At 54.0% G+C, this 21,563-nt stretch overlaps 13 protein-coding genes across 13 annotated transcripts; 6 read left to right on the forward strand and 7 right to left on the reverse strand.

Annotated features, from left to right (window-relative positions):
- Positions 1-1,739: 1,739 nt before the first annotated feature.
- BJX67DRAFT_32746 (uncharacterized protein) lies at positions 1,740-3,470 on the forward strand. Its single transcript, XM_071027443.1, has 3 exons — positions 1,740-2,028; positions 2,084-2,371; positions 2,432-3,470. The coding sequence occupies exons 1-3, from the start codon at positions 1,924-1,926 to the stop codon at positions 3,302-3,304; spliced, it is 1,266 nt and encodes a 421-aa protein (XP_070888101.1). The 5' UTR covers positions 1,740-1,923; the 3' UTR covers positions 3,305-3,470.
- Positions 3,471-5,277, reverse strand: BJX67DRAFT_32747 (F-box protein). The gene has a single exon (XM_071027444.1). The coding sequence runs from the start codon at positions 4,975-4,977 to the stop codon at positions 3,637-3,639; it is 1,341 nt and encodes a 446-aa protein (XP_070888102.1). The 5' UTR covers positions 4,978-5,277; the 3' UTR covers positions 3,471-3,636.
- Positions 5,278-5,660: 383 nt separating this feature from the next.
- BJX67DRAFT_379600 (rhamnogalacturonan acetylesterase) lies at positions 5,661-6,404 on the forward strand (the record flags this gene model as incomplete). The annotated part of the gene is made up of 1 exon (XM_071032615.1): positions 5,661-6,404. The coding sequence occupies one exon, from the start codon at positions 5,661-5,663 to the stop codon at positions 6,402-6,404; it is 744 nt and encodes a 247-aa protein (XP_070888103.1).
- Positions 6,405-6,465: 61 nt separating this feature from the next.
- Positions 6,466-7,156, reverse strand: BJX67DRAFT_348862 (cutinase). Its single transcript, XM_071028689.1, has one exon. It carries the CDS (start codon positions 6,899-6,901, stop codon positions 6,569-6,571), a length of 333 nt encoding a protein of 110 aa, XP_070888104.1. The 5' UTR covers positions 6,902-7,156; the 3' UTR covers positions 6,466-6,568.
- A 1,628-nt stretch (positions 7,157-8,784) lies between these two features.
- BJX67DRAFT_348865 (uncharacterized protein) lies at positions 8,785-10,039 on the reverse strand. The gene has a single exon (XM_071028690.1). It carries the CDS (start codon positions 9,380-9,382, stop codon positions 8,996-8,998), a length of 387 nt encoding a protein of 128 aa, XP_070888105.1. The 5' UTR covers positions 9,383-10,039; the 3' UTR covers positions 8,785-8,995.
- On the forward strand, positions 9,823-10,444 carry BJX67DRAFT_32826 (uncharacterized protein). The gene has a single exon (XM_071027461.1). The coding sequence runs from the start codon at positions 9,954-9,956 to the stop codon at positions 10,338-10,340; it is 387 nt and encodes a 128-aa protein (XP_070888106.1). The 5' UTR covers positions 9,823-9,953; the 3' UTR covers positions 10,341-10,444.
- Positions 10,429-11,339, forward strand: BJX67DRAFT_371079 (uncharacterized protein; the record flags this gene model as incomplete). Its single annotated transcript, XM_071031022.1, has 4 exons — positions 10,429-10,545; positions 10,651-10,874; positions 10,924-10,964; positions 11,008-11,339. 4 exons carry the CDS (start codon positions 10,429-10,431, stop codon positions 11,337-11,339), a joined length of 714 nt encoding a protein of 237 aa, XP_070888107.1.
- A 360-nt stretch (positions 11,340-11,699) lies between these two features.
- On the forward strand, positions 11,700-14,094 carry BJX67DRAFT_32792 (sugar porter family MFS transporter). Its single transcript, XM_071027454.1, has 5 exons — positions 11,700-12,424; positions 12,485-12,681; positions 12,737-12,796; positions 12,842-13,530; positions 13,587-14,094. The coding sequence occupies exons 1-5, from the start codon at positions 12,131-12,133 to the stop codon at positions 14,009-14,011; spliced, it is 1,665 nt and encodes a 554-aa protein (XP_070888108.1). The 5' UTR covers positions 11,700-12,130; the 3' UTR covers positions 14,012-14,094.
- Positions 14,095-14,809: 715 nt separating this feature from the next.
- BJX67DRAFT_379605 (uncharacterized protein) lies at positions 14,810-15,235 on the reverse strand (the record flags this gene model as incomplete). The annotated part of the gene is made up of 2 exons (XM_071032616.1): positions 14,810-15,142; positions 15,215-15,235. The coding sequence occupies 2 exons, from the start codon at positions 15,233-15,235 to the stop codon at positions 14,810-14,812; spliced, it is 354 nt and encodes a 117-aa protein (XP_070888109.1).
- Positions 15,236-15,634: 399 nt separating this feature from the next.
- On the reverse strand, positions 15,635-17,812 carry BJX67DRAFT_32869 (uncharacterized protein). Its single transcript, XM_071027464.1, has 5 exons — positions 16,805-17,812; positions 16,688-16,760; positions 16,035-16,641; positions 15,878-15,984; positions 15,635-15,830 (listed from the first exon to the last, which is right to left on the reverse strand). Exons 1-5 carry the CDS (start codon positions 17,440-17,442, stop codon positions 15,741-15,743), a joined length of 1,515 nt encoding a protein of 504 aa, XP_070888110.1. The 5' UTR covers positions 17,443-17,812; the 3' UTR covers positions 15,635-15,740.
- Positions 17,813-18,263: 451 nt separating this feature from the next.
- BJX67DRAFT_379607 (uncharacterized protein) lies at positions 18,264-18,809 on the forward strand (the record flags this gene model as incomplete). Its single annotated transcript, XM_071032617.1, has 2 exons — positions 18,264-18,403; positions 18,449-18,809. 2 exons carry the CDS (start codon positions 18,264-18,266, stop codon positions 18,807-18,809), a joined length of 501 nt encoding a protein of 166 aa, XP_070888111.1.
- Positions 18,810-19,617: 808 nt separating this feature from the next.
- Positions 19,618-21,152, reverse strand: BJX67DRAFT_379608 (uncharacterized protein; the record flags this gene model as incomplete). Its single annotated transcript, XM_071032618.1, has 2 exons — positions 19,618-20,701; positions 20,752-21,152. 2 exons carry the CDS (start codon positions 21,150-21,152, stop codon positions 19,618-19,620), a joined length of 1,485 nt encoding a protein of 494 aa, XP_070888112.1.
- Positions 21,153-21,179: 27 nt separating this feature from the next.
- BJX67DRAFT_379609 (uncharacterized protein) lies at positions 21,180-21,557 on the reverse strand (the record flags this gene model as incomplete). Its single annotated transcript, XM_071032619.1, has 1 exon — positions 21,180-21,557. The coding sequence occupies one exon, from the start codon at positions 21,555-21,557 to the stop codon at positions 21,180-21,182; it is 378 nt and encodes a 125-aa protein (XP_070888113.1).
- Positions 21,558-21,563: the final 6 nt, after the last annotated feature.

The following is a 21,563-nucleotide window of genomic DNA, read 5'->3' on the forward strand; positions in this document are numbered from 1 at the left end:
GTTCGCTGTTGGCAGCCGCCACCTCATTTTTTTTTATGTATATAACAGGGTTTAAAAATGATTTATGCTGCGATTCGAGAGTCTCAAGAATACAACCCTTTGTCACACGCCCATCTTATGCACACGGGCTAATATGGAAACTCGCCCTCGGGTTGTTCACCGAGAAGACGCGCTTCCCTCTGCAACAGGTCTTGTTCGTCAAGATAGGGGAAGAGTATATGTTCGCAGTGAGATTTCCCCTCCTACTTAGGAACTGTCTCGTCCCAGTTCCGAATCTCTTCGGCCGGAAGACCTGGCTCCTCCGCACTGTGGTAATTGGTTCGAAGTGGATGCGAATTGTAAACAATATTGCTTCCGAGCGAGGAAGTTGACGACGCAACGTCTGGGGCGCGATCGAAGGTGAATTTCCCCGACAGTCAACCCCTTGCTGTTTGCATTGGCGCACGCTGTAAGGTGTTAGCAAAGGTAGTCGTGACATGATAAGGACTTGGCGATGTTCTCCTGATGCGAATGGAGGAGGTGTAGAAGAAGAGCAAGAGCGAGGATTGCACCTGCCACAGGAGGAGCAGGCCGCGGGATAGAAGGAACGACCGCCGTCGCCCAAGTGACGGTTGCCATGATACCAAAAGTACGTCTGTCCGTATGTTGGGAGGAGCAACCCTATAGAGAGACAGCTCTAGGTTCCGAGTGCAACGCTATCGCCGAGGTGGCCTTCTACCGGCGCACTGTGTGACTGAACTTTGCTGGGCTATCTCTGGACCAAGTGCGACACAAAGAGCATGTCCTGGAGCCCACTTTTCTCACGTTGAGAATGGAACATCACAGCAATAAGACCAAAGACCTCGTGGAGAAGGACAGCGTGGACAAAGTTACACAACCCATTGCTTTCAACCAGGCCTTGCAACATGGTGGTCTCATTTATCTCTATGGGGCCATCTGTGGATTTACTGCACGTCAACATCTTCCACAACATCTTTCGTGAAGGGTGGATTGGGCAAGTCACACATTATATTGGAGTGCAAGGGTAACCCCACAGGTGGCTTCTTGAGTTAATGGTTGATATTTGGCTTCGCAACGCCACCCACAGTCATGATTGATCAGAAAACTTCAGGTTTGCTCAAGAGAGAGTTTGGTGTTGTTGGTGTTGGTGAGGACAGGTGGCTGAGCAGTTACAGAATGTTCAAAAAAGGAAGGTGTTGTCAGTCACGGGCAGGGGCCTAGGTGCTGGCGGCATTCCGTTGACCCGTCGACACCAGTGATGCCTTCAAGTTTGATTCTCGGCGAGGCAAGACATTTCCATCCCATCGACGACGTGCATCAACGGGGTGGAGATCGGCACACCAAAGTGGATTCATTTGGATGTTGTGTGGTGTGTTGGATCCCCTCCGTGATGCACGAGTCGCATCTGACGACAGAGGCGCAGATACTGCCAGGTTGAGGAAGGGCAGAGAACGCAGCTGAAAATGCGAAACCTTTGACCTCTTCGCATCACCAAGGAGGGCATGACGTTTTGTGCAAAGCTGAATGTGCAGAGGAATCCTCCTTCACCACACATGGAGGAGGCATGGCTGCCCCTCCACACTGATAGGCTCTGTAGCGTCCAAAATCACCTGAACCGAGCGAAGAATCGATCAGTCAACTTTCAGTCTTTCGCGCGAACACTGGTCACATTTCAAAGCCTGAGCACAGCCATCCAACAGGACAGGGCAGTTTTTGAGCTGCGAAACACACCCCTGTCAGTGAGCCGCCCTCAGCTTTTCCCTCAGTAAAATTGCGCGGAAAAGGAGGAGGGAAGCAAAAAAAAAAAGCAGGAGGAAAGGGCACACATAAGAAAAACACCTAGACCGGCTGCTCTTGCTGTGGCTGCGAGAGACTTTTGTTTTCCATCTTGAGACGCCTGATTCGTGGTAGAATTCTTCCCAAATGTCCGACAACAAACCGGTCCAGCGATGGAATGAAGAGGAGAAAAACCGCTTGTGGTTTTTACGGAACAGACACATTGACCTTGAATGGTGTGACTTTCATCAGGTGTGTCGCTCTCACCGACGCTACGCGAGGAGGGCCCCTGCTCACCACTCGACAGTTAAACTACTTTCCGGACAGAACTGAACGTGCCCTCCGTCGTGCCTGGCACCGGATGGAAAATGAGAGGGGAATTCTTCACGACGCCCCTCCGACTATTACGGGCCCGACGAAGCGCCGAGTGGCCCATGATCCGGAACTGCCCGACGGCCACCAACACAAAGCAGCTCGAGTGAGGACTATCGATGACCATGCAACGAACTTTTTTGACGACGAGGGGAACATTGACGACGGGGAAATGAGTGTTTTCGATGACGGGAATATCGAGCCATCTGGCCAACGGAAGCCCGTAAGGATTCCTATTACGCCCTGCTCGCATGGTCATTTGCGTATACTAATGGTAGGAAAGCTTCAAAGCTCTTCTCTACGATCACAGGAGCTTGTTGTGACTCGCTCGCCCGACAAGTCCCAAGATGACACCTCTCCCAGGCCATCCACGAACACCCGGCAGGTGCCTCCCTCTTCTACCCTTGGTCAACCATCCAATCCGGTCCCCAGCCAACGCCCTATCGCAGTACCGGAGGTGCGTAGTGGTATACCAGAGCCCACATCCCGTACCATTAGCACAGGGCAGCAACCCCCGCCCCTTGAACAACCCCATCCGCCTCATAGTACCAACGGCGCCACCCAGCCTTCACCTGTCCAGGTAGTCCCTGTTTCAGCACCCCGTCCTATTCCACCAGCTAGATCAGCACGTACAACAAGGTCTGAGAGCTCTCAAACGCCTGTTCCTGAAACCTCAAGCGCAAGCAACGTGCCTCTACAACCAGCGCCTGGGGCCCAGGTGGCTCCCCCCATCCTAGCGAATAAGGCCCTGTCATCATCCGATGGACCGGCACTCGAAGCCTCCGTTCGGTCAGAACACATGACAGTCGGTCAATCCCTGATTGCGGCAGGGTATGAACTGATCCGTCGAGGCCAGGCAGTTGAACAGGAGGGCCAAGCGCCGAGCCCCGGGGAAGCACGTCTGCAAGGAGAGATCGCCACTCTCAAAGGACAGTATGAACAACTACAGGCCTCAAGAAACGAGGTAACGGCCGAGTGCAAGACTCTCAGAGAACAACTTGTGGCTCAGGCCCAACAGCTAGAGGAGATGAGGGTGAAGCTTATCGAACTTCAGGACCGATACCAGAGCGCAGAGAAGTGGACTTTTGGTGATATGTTTAAGGTGATGGCCATGCACCAGGAGGGTAGAGCGGGGCAATCTCAGTCTGTTTCATAGCTGGAGGCAATCGAGGACATGATCGACTTCCAAGGTTCCATCACACCTAAACTCGCTGAATCCCTCGCTCTGCTTGGGCGTGAGAAGGTTCTAAATGTCGGGAAACTGTTTGTTCCAGCTTGGTTGGACTTGTTCAATTCTAGCCTGGTCTACTGCTGAATTTTTGTCTTCTATTTACCTCTCTAGTTTTGCCTCAGGATCTTCCCCCCTGCAGTTACCAAAGAATGTAATGCTCAGTAATCTTCTACACCTGAAAAGGCGGGCGTGGGTAGGATAACATATGAGGAAGGTCCACGAACTGCAGACAAGTGAGACTAGAGTAGATTAATTACTCAAGATCCCCTGCCTAAGGAAAGTTCGAATTTGATTTCAGCCCTGCCAAACATTTCCTGAACGGGAGCAAATTGTTCCCTGAGCACCCCCCAGACAGGGCCCCCAGCAATTGCTGAATACACGAATACTTCTTCAAGGTTTGGGATCCGCGAAGGGTGAGCGAGAAGGTCCAGAAAGTTGCTAACAAGCACGGGGCAGTGAACCTCGTCGCAGTCCGTTATGTGCAACGATTTCAGGCTGCTTGGTAGGGTGTCCTTCAAAGCGACCAGCTCGTGCCGGTCCAGAGGATGCAGGTTGAGGAGATTATGCACACGGACGCGGAGATCGCGCAGTCTTTTGAACTCCGCGAATGACCCGAACCACCTATCGCTCGGCGCAGGGTCATCTTCTTCAACAATTCCACCCAGTCCGGAGGATCCATCGCCCTCGTTGTTGAAGTGGAGGACCTCGAGACTGTGCTTCTGCCCTAACAGCGGAGCGCGGAATGCAAGCGGCCGAAAGATGCGGCATAGAGATCGGTCAATTACGTTTTGGTTCTGGAAAATAAAGTGCTTCAGATTGGCGCACGAGTCGATCAGGTCTGCTGCGCCTTCCCCCTCTAAACTGTGCGAGGGGTTCACTATGAGCGACTCCAGTGGCGAGGTCCGCAAGCAGGGGTGGAGAGCAGGATGGTCACCGGCCCCATACACATATGAGAGTTCGAAGCTCTTCGAGTCCGCGACCCTCTCCACACGTACGGTCTGAATAGACGGTAGGTGAAGGAAGGGGAGGACCTGGTAGATGGGGATGGTATGCAATCCCGAGACATATTTGACATGCATCGGGATCGTGAGGTCGAGTGAATTCAGGGCCTGCAAAGTCGGGAGCTCTTTGAATGCCGCCCTGGAAACAACCATCGTTGTCCAATCCGTCGGCCAAGAGTAATTCGAGGAGAGGTTGGTGAGGTTGGGCACAAGCACGAGTAACAGGGCAAACCACGCCTCCTGGTTGCCCTGCTCTAATTCATGACACCATCTTCTCCCTATCTCGGTGGAGGAACAGCTCCCCTTCGCCAAAGCCTTCGTTTCAGGGCTGAGTGGTCCTGAACGGAGAGCGCCCGAGCGCAAAACAGCCCATTTCTGGACCGACAAAGCACGGATGGAGGCTCCGATCCGTGGGCGGGCGAGGATTGCCTCCACGAGACGCCGAATCTGACGGCCAGATATTTCAAAAGAGGTGAAGACGACGTCGTCTACGATGGCGCGCCAGCGGCGACATACGCGACGCAAGGAAAGTCGGTCCGTCAGAGTCACCACCTCGGCGGCGATTGCGCGAACGAGCTCGACCGGCAGACGATCCATCTCGGATGTCGAGGTGGATGACGGCACCGAGCTGAGGCGAGATGCACTGCTTCTCACGTGAGGGACGACATCTCACAAGTGCCGCCGGATCTTCTCGTATTCGTTCGTGTTCGTTTCTCAGCACTCTCAACCTCACCACGGCGATCGTCTCCCACAGAATCGAAAGGTACCTTCCTGATGAAGCGTTTGCATGCATTGAAGAGCCGGATGAAAGGAAGATCAGGAGGATTGAGGCCCTCCGGCACAAAGACAGCCCGACGCAGTGGTGCAAACCTTGGGGAAGTCCGGGGAATCTGCTGCAATTTCAGTGAATTTCTCCGGCTTGGCGCTGATCTCTCGTTGACTGACACAGACTGATCCAGACGGACACAGACTGGCGCAGAACGGCGCTGTCGTGGCCGGGATCTTCAGCAGAGACTGCCACGATGGGGCATCTCTGACAGGAACCACCCCAGGATCTGACGCCTTTGTGACTGAAGAATACGACGAAGAAACGAATGCTTGACACTCTTGGCTCACTCCACAGTCCGATCATTACCCCCTTCATCCAAGCTGTCTCACCCCATTCCGGTTTGGGGACGGCATAATCAACCCCGGGCATGTCCGGGCGTAACCCTATATTAGGCCGCCCATCAACTCTCCCCACGACACTCCTCCACAGATTCACCCGAAAGTCCTCCAACATGCTTGCACCCTACATTCTCCCGGCACTCGGCCTTGCCGCAGCTACCAGCGCAGAGCCGCTCAAACGCGCGCTCCCCCCCGCGTTCTTCCTCGCCGGAGACTCCACGACTGCGCCCGACGGCGGATGGGGCGACGCCTTTCTCGCCAGTCTCGCAGAAGGCGCAACGGGGACGAACTTCGCTGCGAGCGGCGCAACAACCTCCTCCTTCCGCGCCGATGGGCACTGGGACCAACTCCTCGCCGCCGTCTCCGAGAACAAGGAAGAATACAGTCCCTACGTGACAATCCAGTTCGGGCACAACGACCAGAAAACCGAGGAGGGACTCGCGGTCATGCGCGACAATCTCGTCAAGTTCGATGAGGAGGTCCGGGCCGCCGGTGGGACTTCTGTCTTCTTCACCTCCCTGAGTCGACGCAATTTCAACGACGTGGGGGACGTTGTGACGGATTTGAGCGATGTTCGCAACATCACGATCCAGGCTGCTGCGGAGGCACAGGCGCTGTATGCGGACCTGAACGATCACTCGCGGCAGTGGCTCAATGACATTGGGGAGGAGAATGCCATGACATATAATCTGGAGCCGGATGACCATACTCATCTGAACGAAGCGGGTGGCATTGTCTTTGCTGGCCTGGTCGGCGTCCTGTTGAAGGACCTGGAGTCTGCGTTTGAACCGTTCATCACTATAGACCCCAAGCTGGTGAAGGCCTTCGAGGAGGGTACATATTATTATCCTGAATAGGCGAGTTGCTATTCTGTGGGAATCACGAAGGCCATGTATGTCTCAATATCGGCGAGGTTTGGTTGTATTTAGCACGCCTCGCCTTGAACAATGGTACAACTACCCTTATATATATATACACCAGACCATCCAGTAGCCATGGCACAAGTATAAACAGAGACCGTTTAGAGTCCCGCGGCATCAACAAGGAACTGCGCCGCCTCAGCTGCATTAGAACCATAAGACAGGTGCGCCATAATGTTCGCCCCATTCAGACAGACCGGGTCTCCCGACGCGCACCAAGTCTTGAACTTCTCAATATTCTGAGGCTCCTGGCTCTTGAACGGATCACCGAACGTCACGGCCCCGACAACCTGACCGGCAGATAGCTTGCCGGCCGCATTATGCACGACCATCGCTCCCTGTGAGTACCCGCCGAGAACCACCTTGGTCTTGGGACACTGCTTCAGCGCCTGCGAGACGAGGGATGCCATCTGGGGGCCGCCGGCTGCGCCCATTACCGCGTTTCCCTGTGCGCCGTTAGTAGGAAATCAGCTTGAAAAGCCCGGAGCGGGTTGACATACGGCAGCATCAGCAGGGTAGTCCACACCCTGGACAGCGACTTTCCCGCCGGTCAGGGAGTCCAGCTCGCTCGCGACCTTGGGTCCGACGACGGTGCCCATGTTGCCGATTTCAGTCGTGCCGCGAGCGAAGATGAAGGTTAGGGCTTTGCAGCCGGCATTGTCGGTGACGTCGTTCGAAGTTGATGAGCCTGGCACAGCATGTCAATATCTAGATATCGTAGCTTGTTTGGGGGGTTATAAATATATACCACCACCGAACAACCCGCCGAGCCCACTGAGTCCGCCCAGTCCTCCAGATGAGCCTGAGTCGCTGTCCGAGTCATCGGAGCCTGACGAACCCCAGCTTCCCAGCCCGCTGAGCCAGTCTAGTCCGCCCAGGCCGGTGGAGGTTGGGGAGGAGCCAGATGAGGCCGTGGGGAAGAGGTCGGAGATGTCGAATCCCCCACTGGACAGGTCGAACCCGTCGCCGAAGGTGGGCGTGGGCGCGCTAAGAACGCCCGCGACAAGGGAAAGCACGACAGCTGTCTTCATTTGGAGTGAGTGTTGAGAGGTCTGTTCCAAAGAATGTATGGGATCGAGCGCAGCTCAGATTCAGTTGGAGCGAATGCGAAGGAACGATGAAGCGAATGGAAAGGCCAAGGCGAGAAGGCTTGCTCTTGAAGCAGCGAAGAAGATGGAGGGGCCTTGGTTCAAATACACGCGAGATATGTTGGAGCCCGTTGTCTCCTGGTTTGAGCCATGATCCTGCAGTTCGGTGCGTTTCATCTGGGGGCATCCGCTGTTCCGAGGTTAAGCCTGGCAAGGTCTGCTTCGAGCCATTTCTTCAGGGGTCAAGCGACCTGATTTGCTGCCAGTGCAGATCGGATGGATCTCCTCGGCCTCAAGACGTGGATTTCAATCGATCTGAATGCCGATCGAGGAGTGCCGAAGCCGGAGATATTGGGATGAAGCGTTGGTGCGACACTAACTGTGCTTAGTGCGAACCCCTCTGCCCCCAACCAGCCCTGAAACGGACAGGATTGCGAACAATTTAGCCGGCTGGCCTGCGTCTGAATGATTTTGGGATCGGATGTCGGCCCTAGGCACAGGGCCCAAGGCTTGCGGAATTTGACTACCGTTGGTTCAACAGGAGAAGGCAGTGTGACGAGCGTCTCAGCCTGAGACTTCGCTTCCGGATATCAGCAATCAAGATCGATCGACCTTGGCTATTTTCTCAAACTGCCTCTGCACTGTCGAAGCTCATGGTACCGATGTATGATCCCGGAGATCATAAGATGATGGCTGTGGTTGAGCGGCTCGGAGCGTGTGGGTTTGCGCGGGGATCAATCTCACACCCTGACGATTCTACCCTTGGTCAAAACATCTTGAGATGAGGGACTGGTTCTTCGGGCCAACCCTTCCTGGCACGTTTTATGCGGCGAAGGCGAATATTGTCCCTGTTCAAATGTCCAACGACATCCCAGTATCAGAGAACCTGCAGATTGAGCCTCCAATACCTCGCTTCGCCGACAGCCGGATCGCCACGACAGATGACGATCTCTCGCCTCGGAGATAGCGATATCCAGCTGTTGGAATAATGAGTGTGCCGAGGGTTTCACTCAATCTCCAGCAGAGTGCCTTTACGAGAGACTGGTGCGTGCTTCTTACTGCTGGCGGATGCTATTTCAGGGGTCCAACTGGTCCGCTGAAGGAGGCACCGGAGGAAGTTGGACCAAGGTGGTTCGATCCACGTCACAGCATCGCCTGAGCCCAGAAGACGCAGGTCGCATGAACACTCCAGCCTTCTGTCTCATGGCGCTAGCATTTCGACCCAATCTCTGGCTCCACGCCTACAGGGTAAAACTCGAGGTCGAAGAAAGCTGCTGGTGACTATGCCAGCTTCTGATTTATCTCTTTGTTCACTATAAATATAGATGACCAAGTCAAGTTTATCCACGAGGTACATAACCCGAAACCAGCATCGACAAGAATGTGAAAAAAGTCAAGCATAATCCCCGAAATTTCCCAACCCGATGTTCCTGTGGCGGCTTATAGCTGGCAACCGATGTTGCCATTCGAGTACTGCACACATTGATAAGGCTTGTCGCAGTAGTATCCGTAAAGACAGCAGTTGTGGACATCAGGATCAATGCAGGATCGGTTCTCGCAGCAGAGATCGTCGGCCTGACAGCAGATGGCCCCGTCCTGGCAACCAACAGGGTAGTCTGGGTAGCAAGAGCGGGCAAGCAGCATCTTTGCACCAGCCGCGCTGGAGCCTACACCACGGGTAAGCTCCTTGTCGTCGGGGCTGTGGGCGGCCAGGATGGTGTCAGGGTCGGCCTCGATGGTGGTGCCGTCGTTGAGGGTGAATGTTTCAAGGGTAGCTGCAATGGCAGTCTGCGCGGTGAGCGCGAGGAGGAGGTATTTGAATTGCATTGTGAAGGTTGGATCAGAGGAAGACCCGGGGAACGAAGGTTGTTTGAGAAGACGGACTGCTTTCAAATGGTGCGGCCGGGATGCCCCTTCTATAACTTCCACGGAGGCTCTCTGGATGTTTCTTTAAATATCGCCAGGGCCATCCTCGCGCCCAAGGTTGACAATGAAATCCACGCAACACGAAGGGAAGTTGGGAGCCTTTCACGAATGATGGGACGAGAACCGGCCACAGTGCAGACCTTGTTCGCCGATCTTCCTTCGGTCTCGTATTGCTGCTTCTTTTGTGAGGCTGAGGCCAGCAGGATTTGAGTTCCGAACCACAAAACTCGCAGAGAGAGGTGCTTGGGGCTGCGTTGACTGACATTTCAAGCAGTCGATCGGCTCTCCAGGCGAACTGGGCGAAACGCTGTTCCTTGGCGCCTGGGAGATTGTCAGCCTGGGACCTTGCAGTTCGCAACCGTTGGCTAGGCCGACGAGGCTGGCAACCGGATGGCTCTCAATCCTGATCTGTGACACATCACCAAGGCTCTAGAGTGTGGCCGTTGAAGGGGGGAGGCCGACTTGATCGATCATGTTGTTGTTGTTGTTGTTGTTGTTGTTGTTGTTGTTGTTGTTGTTGTTGTTGTTGTTGTTGTTGTTGTTGTTGTTGTTGTTGTTTCTATTTAGGGTCCGGGGAGGGAGCGGCGCTGGCCGCAGCCGTCAAACCTCCCAGGGTGTATGGGGACGTGCGAAGCTCGGGAGTGATGAACACGAGGTAAGGCCTTGGGGAGCAATTCAAGCAGGAGCAGGGCGTGTAGTGCCAAGTGTTCGCCACAGCGTCCGACCAGTGAGGCAGTTACGAGAGGGGGGGACTTGGTCGATCAGGTGGAGCCCCGGGTTCATCTTGGAAGACACTTGGGAGGCAGCCAAGAGCGACGAGACTGGAAAGGTGAAAAAGAGGCTTTGTGAAACTGGCTAGCGCCGATGCGGCTGAAGCCAGCTCCAGCTTCCCAACTCTCCCGGTCTCTCCCTCTCATGAAAGGAGACTCCGCTCGAAGCATTCAATAATGCGACCAACTCAGAAGGCAACCCGGCTCCCCAGTCCGCTGGGAGGGCCACATGTACTCTTCGACGGCTCGTTCATCCTGGAGTTTCTGGAGCCGTCGCCCGAGCTCGCGCGCGACGTATGTGGGTGGACACGAGCGGACCAAGTTGGGCAAGACACACCCTCAGGTACACCGTAATATTCACGAGAAACGCAAAGCCGTGGACTCTCACGCTCGAGATAGGCGCCCCCTCTGCACATCCATTTCACCCAAGTCGAGTCCTTCATCATCGAGGCTGGAGCGATCGGCACGACGACGACCTATGATGTGATCGATACAATCCACACTATAACTGCAAGCCATCAACAGTCAGCGCCCCGGGCAGGTCTGTCGCCGCCTGTTCCCATGCGCAACGACGACGACGGCGTCATCCCCATTCCTCCCTGGACGCCGCATAACTTCTGGCCGTGAGACGTCCTATTTCCATCAACTGGCAGCAGCACTGATGTCCCGCAGAGTCGTACCCACTCATCCGTTCTGGTCCACCGCCGAGGGTCGTGAATACGAACGCTCTCTGCCCGATGGGCGCGAGTCCAACAGCACGATCCTGGTCTGGGGGCATCCTGACCACTGACTTCCCCCCGGACATGGACGCAGCATTCTTCCTTGCTATCTTGAGTCTTGTTGATGCGATCAGCGCGAAGCGGATCTCAATGAGTCCGAGTTTAGTCGCCACACTGCTCTCGATGCAGACGGAGAGCGATTCGGCGAAGATCATGGCTCCGACGGCGTGCTGGCTCGGGCCATTGAGATGGTGGGTTCCCTGGAAAGCGCAGGTGGCCGTTGAGAGCGTTCGGAAGCTGCTGGGTGGGAGGAGTGCTGTGAAGGTCGTCGAAGATATTATCGAGACAGAAGTTGTGAAACGGCAGTGACGACCAAATCCTTTGAAGAATTGTAGTCATTAAGCTGGCTGGATTGTTTCTTCTGTTGGTATGGCACTGGTTGTTTGTCGTGCGTGTGGTAAGCAGGACAGAGATGAACGGAAGTCGCATAGAAGACGAAAAGGAGTTGTCAACCAGAGTAGCTCTTCACTGGGAAGGGTCAAGAGTTGACCCTTTTAGTCCTGCCAGGTCCTCATATTCTAGTTGTAATTTCTCCTGAGACACTCTCAAGGGACTGCTCGACCCATCCGGAGGGTGCTGGATATGAGGAGAGACCTTGCGGCCTGAGAAACAAGGCACCAGCCCCGCCCGACTCGCCCTCCACCTTCTCTTCTCTCTTCTCTCCATCTCACACACGCTCTCTCTCTCTCTCTTCTCCTCCCTCCCTCGGTGCTTGCTTTTTCCGTGCCACCATGGCATCGATGACGACACATTCTCCTCCTCCCCTGGGTCCGTCAAGGGAGCCCCTACACTCGACCATTGGTCCCTGTCCGTGTACGTTCACGCATTCGTCGTCGGGATGACGTGAGAGGTGAATATTTCGTCAGCGGCGAGAACTTGCCGAGCTCCCTGCCAGGTGACAATCCCAGCCATGGTTCTGACAGACTGGGGTCCGGGGAACTGACGATTTGACGTCGGCGGTGGCGAGTTAGGCTTTACCTCACACGTAGTGTCCTTGAACGTCCGTCATTGATTTCCGTTGATTTATGTAACCTCGAGGTCCCAGCTGAGATCCGATCAACCACGGACAATCTCACTGACTACCGTTACTGCCCAGCAAAATGCGATTCCTCAATTGGGGTCGACTCCGTCCCAATGTGGACCGCCATTTTCAAGATCAAAATGCAATTACACACGATAGCGAAGACCTCGTTGATACACCCATCCCCTTACTGACCTGGCGATCCTTCGTAATGGGAATCTTTGTGTCGATGGGAGGGTTCACCTTCGGTTATGACACTGGCCAGATTTCTGGCTTTCTGGAAATGGACAACTTCTTGCGCCGATACGGGGAATTACAGTCCGATGGGTCTTACCATTTCTCCAATGTCCGATCTGGGTTGATAGTTGCATTGGTACGAAGCCTATTTCTTAACCTGCGGAAACTCACTGTACTAACGACCCCGGCCGAGCAGCTATCCATCGGAACTCTCATGGGCGCTCTTGTGGCTGCGCCGTTTGCTGACCGCATCGGCCGGAAATGGTCTCTTAGTATATGGTGTGGGATGATATGCGTTGGTATCACAGTCCAAATCACATCCCCGTCCGGGAAGTGGTACCAAGTCGCCTTGGGCCGTTGGGTCGCAGGCCTTGGAGTGGGAGGTCTGTCGCTGTGAGTGTCGTGCTTCATGGATATAGGTTCTTTCGAGTTCCCTAACACCGTGCAGGCTCGTGCCAATGTACCAAGCGGAAACCGGACCAAGACACATACGCGGGGCTCTCGTTAGGTATGTCTATCACATTCGCACCAAGTTCCCTGCTAACAACACCAGCACCTACCAATTGTTTATCACCCTCGGTATTCTGATAGCTAATGTCATCAACTTTGCCACGGAGGACAGAAATGATACCAGTTCGTGGCGTATCCCTATGGGGATAACCTATTTGTGGGCTATTATCCTAGGCTGTGGCATTGCTTTTTTTCCGGAGAGCCCACGGTACGACTATCGCCACGGGAAAATCGACAAAGCCGTCGACACGCTATCAAAGATGTACGGCATACCGCGCAACCACCGCGCCTTAAAGATCGAGTTTGATGAGATCCAGGAGAAGTACCAATTGGAGGTTGCACAAGGAAAGGTCACATGGATTCACCTTTTCCGGGCGCCACGAATGGCCTACCGAGTGGCGGTTGGCGTTGCCCTCCAGGCTTTGCAACAATTGACCGGCGCCAACTACTTTTTCTATTATGGGACGACTGTCTTCCGTGGCGCAGGCATCGAAAACTCATATGTCACGCAGATGATCTTGGGTGGAGTCAATTTCGGGACTACCTTCCTCGGCCTGTACTTGATCGAGAATTATGGCCGACGTCGGTCGTTGATCGCAGGTGCATTGTGGATGTTCATCATGTTCCTTGTGTTTGCTTCGGTGGGCCATTTTCAGCTCGACCGCGACGACCCGTCACGAACAAAGACACCAGGAGTTGTGATGGTCGTATTTGCGTGCTTATTTATTCTAGGTAAGTGGGCGTTGAACAATCGTCAATGTACAAATCATTACTTACATTTACAACAGGGTTTGCCTCGACGTGGGGCCCTATGGTGTGGACAATTATTGCAGAGCTGTATCCGTCCGAGTTCCGTGCGCGGGCCATGTCTCTTGCAACCGCGTCAAATTGGCTTTGGAATTTCTTGCTGGCATTTTTCACTCCCTTCATCACAAGTGCTATCGACTTCCGCCTGGGATATGTGTTCGCTGGGTGTCTATTCCTTGCCGCCGCTCTTGTCTACTTTGCGGTCATCGAAGGGCGGGGCCGAACTTTAGAAGAGATTGACACGATGTACGTTATGGGGGTTAAGCCGTGGCGAAGCTCCAAGTTCGTGTTCCCGGAGTCGACAACTGGAGGTGGGCATTTTGTGCCTGAGAAGAGAAGTGTCTCGCATGACACAGCTACTGAGGATAGTCAGCGGGAGTCGCAGGGTTTAGAGACAGTCGCCTAAGAAGGATAATGGGGTGGGCGCACAATGTTGGGCTTTGTTATCAATACCGCCCGGAGGTGGCAGGAGATGAATTAGTCATATTTTGTCATGTTTCGTGGGGGATGATTTATGCTGTGCAAGACAACACAATATGGGGAATAAGATGTCTGATCCAGTTATTATCTATTTATAAATGCCCTTGTCCTAGCCCCTGGGACTGAGTGTGTCGTAGTATATAGGGATATCGAGGTCGCTGGCCTGAAGAAGAGGAGACATAGGTCTGTGGGGTTTTGGCTAAGGAAAGGCGATCTCTGCAACGCCCTGGTCCCGTCAGATCAGAGAGAAGCCGCCATACTCGGTCGACGGCGAGCCAAATGCACTCCTCCGGGCGTGGAGAATTTAATGTGTTCATGAGTATATTAATGATATGATTTTGCAGTGTCGGGGTGTGTGTGTGTGTGTGTGTGACTCTGCGGCATCTGCACCTAGGGGGCTAAGGGGCGGCGGGAAATGCGGGGGGTTGGGTGAACGGAGGCGTGAGCTGAGACATCGGTTGCATCGACTGCATGGCCTGTATCCCCGATTTGTCGTTTAACATCAGCTGGGCAAGGGTCCAGGCCTAAGGAGAGAGACTTGTGGTGGTTCAAAGCGAGGGTTGTCATTCGGCCACTACACCATACTCGGGTGCTGACATCAAGCATGACAAGAAAAAATAAGCGTCCTATCGTTGGCATAATCCTATTCTCTCTCTTACTATTGGCAGGCTTCAAGATTAATGCCACCTCTACTCCACCGGTCCAACCCGCTCTCACTCAAGGCCTATTCACAAGAAACAGCCACACTCTGGATCGTAATATCCTGCTCCACACACCGCGGCTCCGCCCCAACAGCAATACCACTCTCCAACCCGGTGTTACAGCCCGGTTCCGCGAAGACCTTGAGCACAGGCCTGGTGGCAGAGTCCTCACACGCCCCCGAAGTGACGACGGCATCCCACCCGACGATGGGGAAGCCTTCGACGTTCACGCAGAAACCCGAAGTGACTGTTGCGGCGCCTAGTGGTGTTGTGCATCCTGCTTCGAAGTAGCGGTTAAACTCGACCTGGACGGCGCCGAGTGCGCTGGTGGCGAGGGTAGCGGCGAGGAGGATGGTCTAGATGCCGATTAGTGCGCCTCCAAGCCTGTGAAAGAGGTTTTCTCGCGGTGGCAGGATGAAGGCTCCAACCTTGGGGAGTGAGCGAGTCATCTTCGATAAAGCGTGCAAGATCTGCGAGCGTATCATCTGGGGCAGACGGAAAGTGGGAAGTTAGGCTCTTTATAGAACTTCCGCGAAGGATCTCTAACCCCCCAGCCGGAGACCGGCTGTATAATCTCACTGTTACGGCTGTACTTGACATCACGGTTCCGCTGTCATAGGGAGGAATGGCGGGTCTACGTCTACTAGCAGCGCTTGAAGGCACACGTCGCGATTGGTTTAACGTGACTGTGGGAACTAATCAGGAAACAGAGCATGAAATCTCGACCACCTCCTGGATATAACCTGCAGGGCCGAGGCGCAGGTGTGTCAGCATTATGCAAGCAGCGGACGTAGGTGTGCAGGTCGGAGCTGAATACGATGGTCATTGGACAATACACAGAGACACCCTGCAGACCTGAAGTAATGCCATATAACTAGTCAGAGTATTTACTGGGTGCTTTAATGAACTTGTGTGGAAGCGGATAGACTGAGCCGCAGGCCTCCTATGCAGGGGCTAGAAGACACCGATGATCTCCCCCACCACGCTGCGGTAGATTCCATTGGGATCGAATTTCTCTCGAACCGCTTTAAAGCGAGCAAGGTGCTACGACCGGTCAGCGAGCCCGTGCCATTTGGGGGAAAGATTCTCACATCTGGATCAAGATGCTTCTTCGCCAATTCGAAGACCTCTCTTGTATTCTTGGTCCAGTGAGGCCGACAGGGGAACTCTTCGATGAGAGCTTTCTCAAATCTGCCATCTGATAGACGTCAGGCAGGCCAGAGGTTCTGGAAAGAGAGCGGTACTCACAGAATGGCTCGTTGAACCGTGACCCATCGCCAACAGACGGCTTAAAGCTGGGAAAGTCAAACATGATGGCCCCCTTGGACCAGTCGGCGCCGTCAGAGGTGTTGTAGGTGACCTGGCCCAGCAAGTCAAAGTACGGGCGACCGAACTTGATATTGATTCCACTGCGGTAGGTCGAGGTCATGATGAGCCCCTTCTTCGATTCCTCGTCGAAGAGCTCGCGAGCGCGTCGCAGCACAGCGTTTGCTTGCGTGATGGGGAAGGCTAGTTCAAGGGTGTACCCATTCAGCCCGTGCTCCCACACCGGCTGTTGGTCCGGATAGAGCCCTCCGATCAAGACATCGTAGTTCCAGCCGTAGACGGGCCATTCGGTGATCTCCTCGTTTGTTGTCTTCTCGCGGAAGTTGGGCGCGGACCACAGGCCGAAGAGAATCTCTTCCGCAAGCATGTTTGACGTGGCGAGCCATCGGCCACTGTTCCACAGCGACTTGATTGCAGAGGCTTCCAGTGCGGTCACCGAGAAGGTGTTCTGGAAACCTTCCTGGGTGCTGGTGTTGGTGGGAACCACGTCATAGTATCGCCAGTGGAACTTTCTCTTGTACGGCCACCACTGCACACGTCAGTGATTTGTATCTCCAGCTGGAGCGAGAGCATACCCAGAAGTTGGCCGTCGCATAGGGACTGATCATGCCATAGATGTCGCCATCCAGGACCTCGTCATCATCCAAGCTACCCATGTCAGTTCGCCCACTGCGACAGACCAGGGAGCTTACGTCTTCTGGTCGGCGTATACTTTGAAGTCTGGATAGATCTTGAACTTCATTCGCACAATCACGCCTAACAGTCCGAGGGATGTCGACGCAGCCAGCCACTCGTCGCTGTCGTCACGCTCGAGATGGCGCAGATTGCCCTCTCCGTCGATGATATCCAGGGAGAGCACACCCGCAGCCACCATGGAGTCCTCGCGAATCGACGAGCGATGGGCGCCCATCGCGACACAGCCGGCCAGGGTAATGTTCCAGTTGACCAAGGTGAAGCCGCTGTTGTAGCCCTTCGCGTGCAGATAGTCGGAGAACTGGAGAAAGGTGACTCCAGCCTCGATGATGACTGTTTCTGCTTCCGGATCGAGGTCGTAGATGCCATTCACATTCTCGGTCTGGATGATGACGGTGTTGGGGTCGTCGGAGCACATGGTGTCGTACCACATGTGCGCTTTCCCAGAGGCTCGCACCTGCTGGCCCGCCTGGATCGCATCCTTGACGAGCGACTGGATCTCGTCGACAGTGCTGGGCTGCTTGACGGCGGCGACATCGTTGCAGGCGGGGAATCCTGGGCCGTCGAAGGTGTTGTACGGTTCCCCCGCAGTGCCGAGAGGCAGCGCGAGGAGAGGCAGCGCAGCGAGCAATCGCATCTTCCTTTGGATGAAGCCTTCAGGCCAAGTCGGGTCGCGAGAGGATGCAGGCCGTTTTAAACTCTCCTGATTTCACATTCATCCAGCGTCGTGGCCGAGGTTCCCGCCTGGCGCTGCGTCGCGGTGTCTCTGCCCAGGCCAGCCAAGGGCGTCCAACGCAGGCTTCCCCGCAGATCTGGGGGATTGCAATTTATTCTGGAGCAGCGAGAGGTGGAAGAGAGGTAGAAGAGAGAGGAAGAGAGGTGGAAAAATCCGAGCAAAATCAGAAGACTCTCTGCGTGTGGCATGCGATGTGACACAGGCGACAGGCACAACGGTGCCATCAACGGCCCTGACCGTGTCTTTCCCACGGAGGATTGAAGTATTTTTCTTCACCCGTCCGCGACGATGCTCCATGTCGCAGCGGTCAATGATCATGCGCGGCCACGACACCGTCCAGACCTCCAGGACAGACAATTCAAACGGTCGTTCTGCAGGATCTCCGGCCCGAGTCTCTTTTCAGCGGCCGCCGCAGCTGCAGGAGGCCGGACTCATCTCCGTGACGAGCGGCACGATGGACGACGATCGGAGCAACACTGCGCCGACGCTTGGAGATCTGGGGCCGGAAAGTGACATGAAACACAATGATGATTGCATCCAATCCTTGCCAGGTTAATCCCGTTTTGTCGCCTTGTTGCGCCCAGTTTCACGCGTCATCAACGCCATTGCAGATTGGCCCACGCCCGTCGATCGCTCTTTCTGATGTCTCACTGCGCCCCTGGAGAAAGGATAAAACCCTCATCGTCCTCTTCCCGAGAATCAATCCAAAACCAAGATCAAGCATGGCCACAGCACCTCCCTCCAACCCTCTCGTCGTCAACGGCGGCTTCGAGCTGGGCGTCCTGGCCCCATGGGTCGAGTCGTACCCGAACGTGGCGACCATCGGCAACGGATCCCAGGCCTTTGCTGGCGATTACTACCTGTAAGTCAGTGAATCGGATCAGGCAGCTGTCTCTGACACAGGTAGGAACCTCGAGTCGGCCCCCGGCAACAGGGCAAACACCGTCCACCAAGTCCTCCCCGAACTCGACACCACCGCGACCTATAACGTCACCGCGCAAGTCTGGGGTCCTCCTGTGTCCACGGCGAACTCCTGCGCTGGGCGCATCTCCATTGGGAATAATGTGACGGCGGGCTTGATCGCCTCGGTCGATATCTCATACGAGCAGTCCCGCCGGTGGCTGCCGCTGCAAGGAACATTTCAGCCGAAGCAATCGCAGTTGGCGCTGTATCTGCAGTCGCAGTGCACTCTATCTGGTGCATCGCACACCGGGATTCTGTACTTTGACGAGATTACCTTGACCGAGATTCCGCCCGTGCTGTACTAGGGAGGGGGCGAGATGGGTGTCATCCTGCAGAGCCACGCGGTGGATTGTGTATACAACTATTGAATTTATGATCCATTACCTAGGCAAAGCTCGGTCTCATGTAGAGTCTCCTGCCCAACTTCGCGCACAGCTCGACTCGGGTCCTCCTATTCTCCCCCGACAGTTCCAGCGGCGGCTTACTACATGCAAAGAATTCCACCTGGTAATAATCAAGCCTTGCCAAAAAATTTGCAGACATATTATTGTCATAGCCACGGTGAGGTCAAACTTAGTGGGGAGCATGCAATTAACAAACGGTGGATATACACCCACACTTCGCCAGATATTATATCTATAAAATGGACCATGAGGCTGGCTACGATAGTCTGCTCACGGCTCAAGTTTTTATCAAGCTTTTAGTGCAACTTGGTGGAGGAGGCCAGGCAGAGATACTAACAGGATTTATTTCAACCAAAGTCTCTCACTCAAATACCTTCAATAACCTTAACAACCAGTTTTCCCAACTTTGGTTTCAAGGGAGGAGTGAGGGATCTTCGGGTCCTAGGTTGGGTAACCGTTCGACCAGTAAAAAGGCGGAACAAGGGAAGAAATTTTTAGGAGAGAGCCTTACAAAAGATATATGGAAAACAAACAAAAGACACTTAATCACAAGACACGGCTCTCAATTCTGGACAAGCTATGGCAACAAATTACGCGTATTTGGGACGGTGGGGAGGCAGCTCTCGTTGCCTTAATGTCTTCCGAAAGGTACAGAAAGGAAAACTCCATAGCCAGGGCTGTTAGATGTTCCTTTCGAGATATACCAGCATCAAGTGTAATAGTGCTTCTGATTCTCTTTGTACCAGCGTCGAGGCAAAGCCAATGCCCTCCTCTGCTGGTACGGGAAACCTTCCAGGATGTCGACAAGGGTATTTATCCTTTTAATATGCTTCAAGTTCCTGCGACTGGCTTTCAGCCACATTTGGCGCTCGCCATCATCCCACACGATTGACACACCAAGCCTGGAAGCTGGATCATCGGGCCGTGAGTGTGTTGTGTATTTGTTAGCATGTTCGGATTCGCGTAAGTCGAGTTTGACAAATACCCGGTCGTTATTCCAAAAGCCAAGCGAGGAGGGGATCGTGAAAACAAACTGACCACACGCAACAGTTGCTTTTGTATACTCCTCCTGCGCCCCGTCTCTGTATGTTTCCACGGTGACTTTGATGTCCTCCCCAGACAGATACCTTTGCATTTTTTTGATCCGATTGGCTTGACAGGCGTCCCGGGCTTTGCTTGTCGAGATCGCGATAAGCTGCCTGTAGTACGCCCTGGCTCTTGCGTCGGGTGAGTTGGCCAGGCTGTTAAATGCGCTCCTGAGACTTATTGCCCACTTTCGAACCTGAGGGTCGGTGGAGGTTAGAAATTGTGTGAACCCTTCTCTATCGCCAAGCGTTTCTATTTCGGGGTTTTCGGCTGGGGAGAATGACTGATATAAAGGAACTGCAATATTAAGGTGTCTTCCAGCCCAAGGTTTGGCAAGCGTATCAGGGAGGTATTTTTCAAGACTTGGGCATGTTAATGTTTGGAAGATGCAACAGAACCACATCTCTGCTAGGTTGAGGATCAGTTGCCGTTGTTGGTGTGTGGTGTCAGGCCTGAACAGCTCGAAGAACGTCATAAAACTTGACTTCATTTGCTTAGAGGAATTCCAAATATGGTAATGGAGACAGTAGTGGCTGCTCTGAAGTCGTCGGGTATGATGCTTGCGGATACGATCTTTAAGGCAAACACTCTGGCCCACATAGAGCCAGAAGGCATTTGGAACTGACTCGAGGTAGAGTAAATGAAGGTATACACCAGGTTGGGATGGTTTGGCTGGATCTTCGGCACCTTCGGAGATTGTTTTCAAACTAAGTTTTCCATTAATAAGGATAGCTTTTTGCAAAACAATTGAACTTACTGCTCAAGGTCTATCAATCCATCAATGCATAGCTGCCGAGCAACCTGATTCGAGCCGCGTTCTAGGATACTCTGGATCTCAGATTTCCCAAGAGCCTCCACAAGACTCTTGAAAGCCTCGATCTCCACCGCCGTCTCGAGAAGGTGATTCAGTAGGAAGGTAGGATCAACGATACCAAGGTTGGGAAGCGGTTGAGGGTTGGTGCTGAAGGTGTTTTCCTTATTGAAAATGCGAGGCAAGCGAGAACGGATTCCAGTATCCAAATCCTCAAACTCTAGATCAGAAGCGAACTTAGGTACGCCCGCATCCTCTTCCAGGGGGTCCTCAACCTCTGCCTCAGAATCGTTGCTCAACTCTTCAACCAAGCCGTCCTCCTCCAGCACTGCCCCAGAGTCCTCCATTTCAAAAATCACCCGCAGGGGCTTCCATCAATCCTCTTGTGCTATTGTCGCCGGGGTAGCCTGGTCTTCTCGATATCTCAGGCACCAACACATGATCCCTTCCATAAAGAGAACGCACTTGGGGTCGCGGGCTTCATCCCATGAGTATGCTCCATATTCCTGACGCATCTTCTCAAGAATCTGGTCCTTTGTGTTCTCCCTTCTTTCCTTGTCAAGGCGCTTGACGATCAGATTGCGATATTTTTCGGGGTGGAATCTGAGGATGAAGTGGGCAATCTGCCAGGTGTAAAGTCCTTTAGGCGCATTGGTTCCCTCTGCTTCGAAGTCTTTTATGGCTCTGACGACTTTATCGCTCTCGTTGCTCCCGAACCACCCCCAGATCAGGGTACGCATTTCGGTGTCCATGTTCTG

Source organism: Aspergillus lucknowensis (genome assembly GCF_044049455.1).
Source record: "Aspergillus lucknowensis strain CBS 449.75 chromosome Unknown BJX67scaffold_11, whole genome shotgun sequence".
Classification (NCBI taxonomy): Eukaryota; Fungi; Ascomycota; class Eurotiomycetes; order Eurotiales; family Aspergillaceae; genus Aspergillus; species Aspergillus lucknowensis.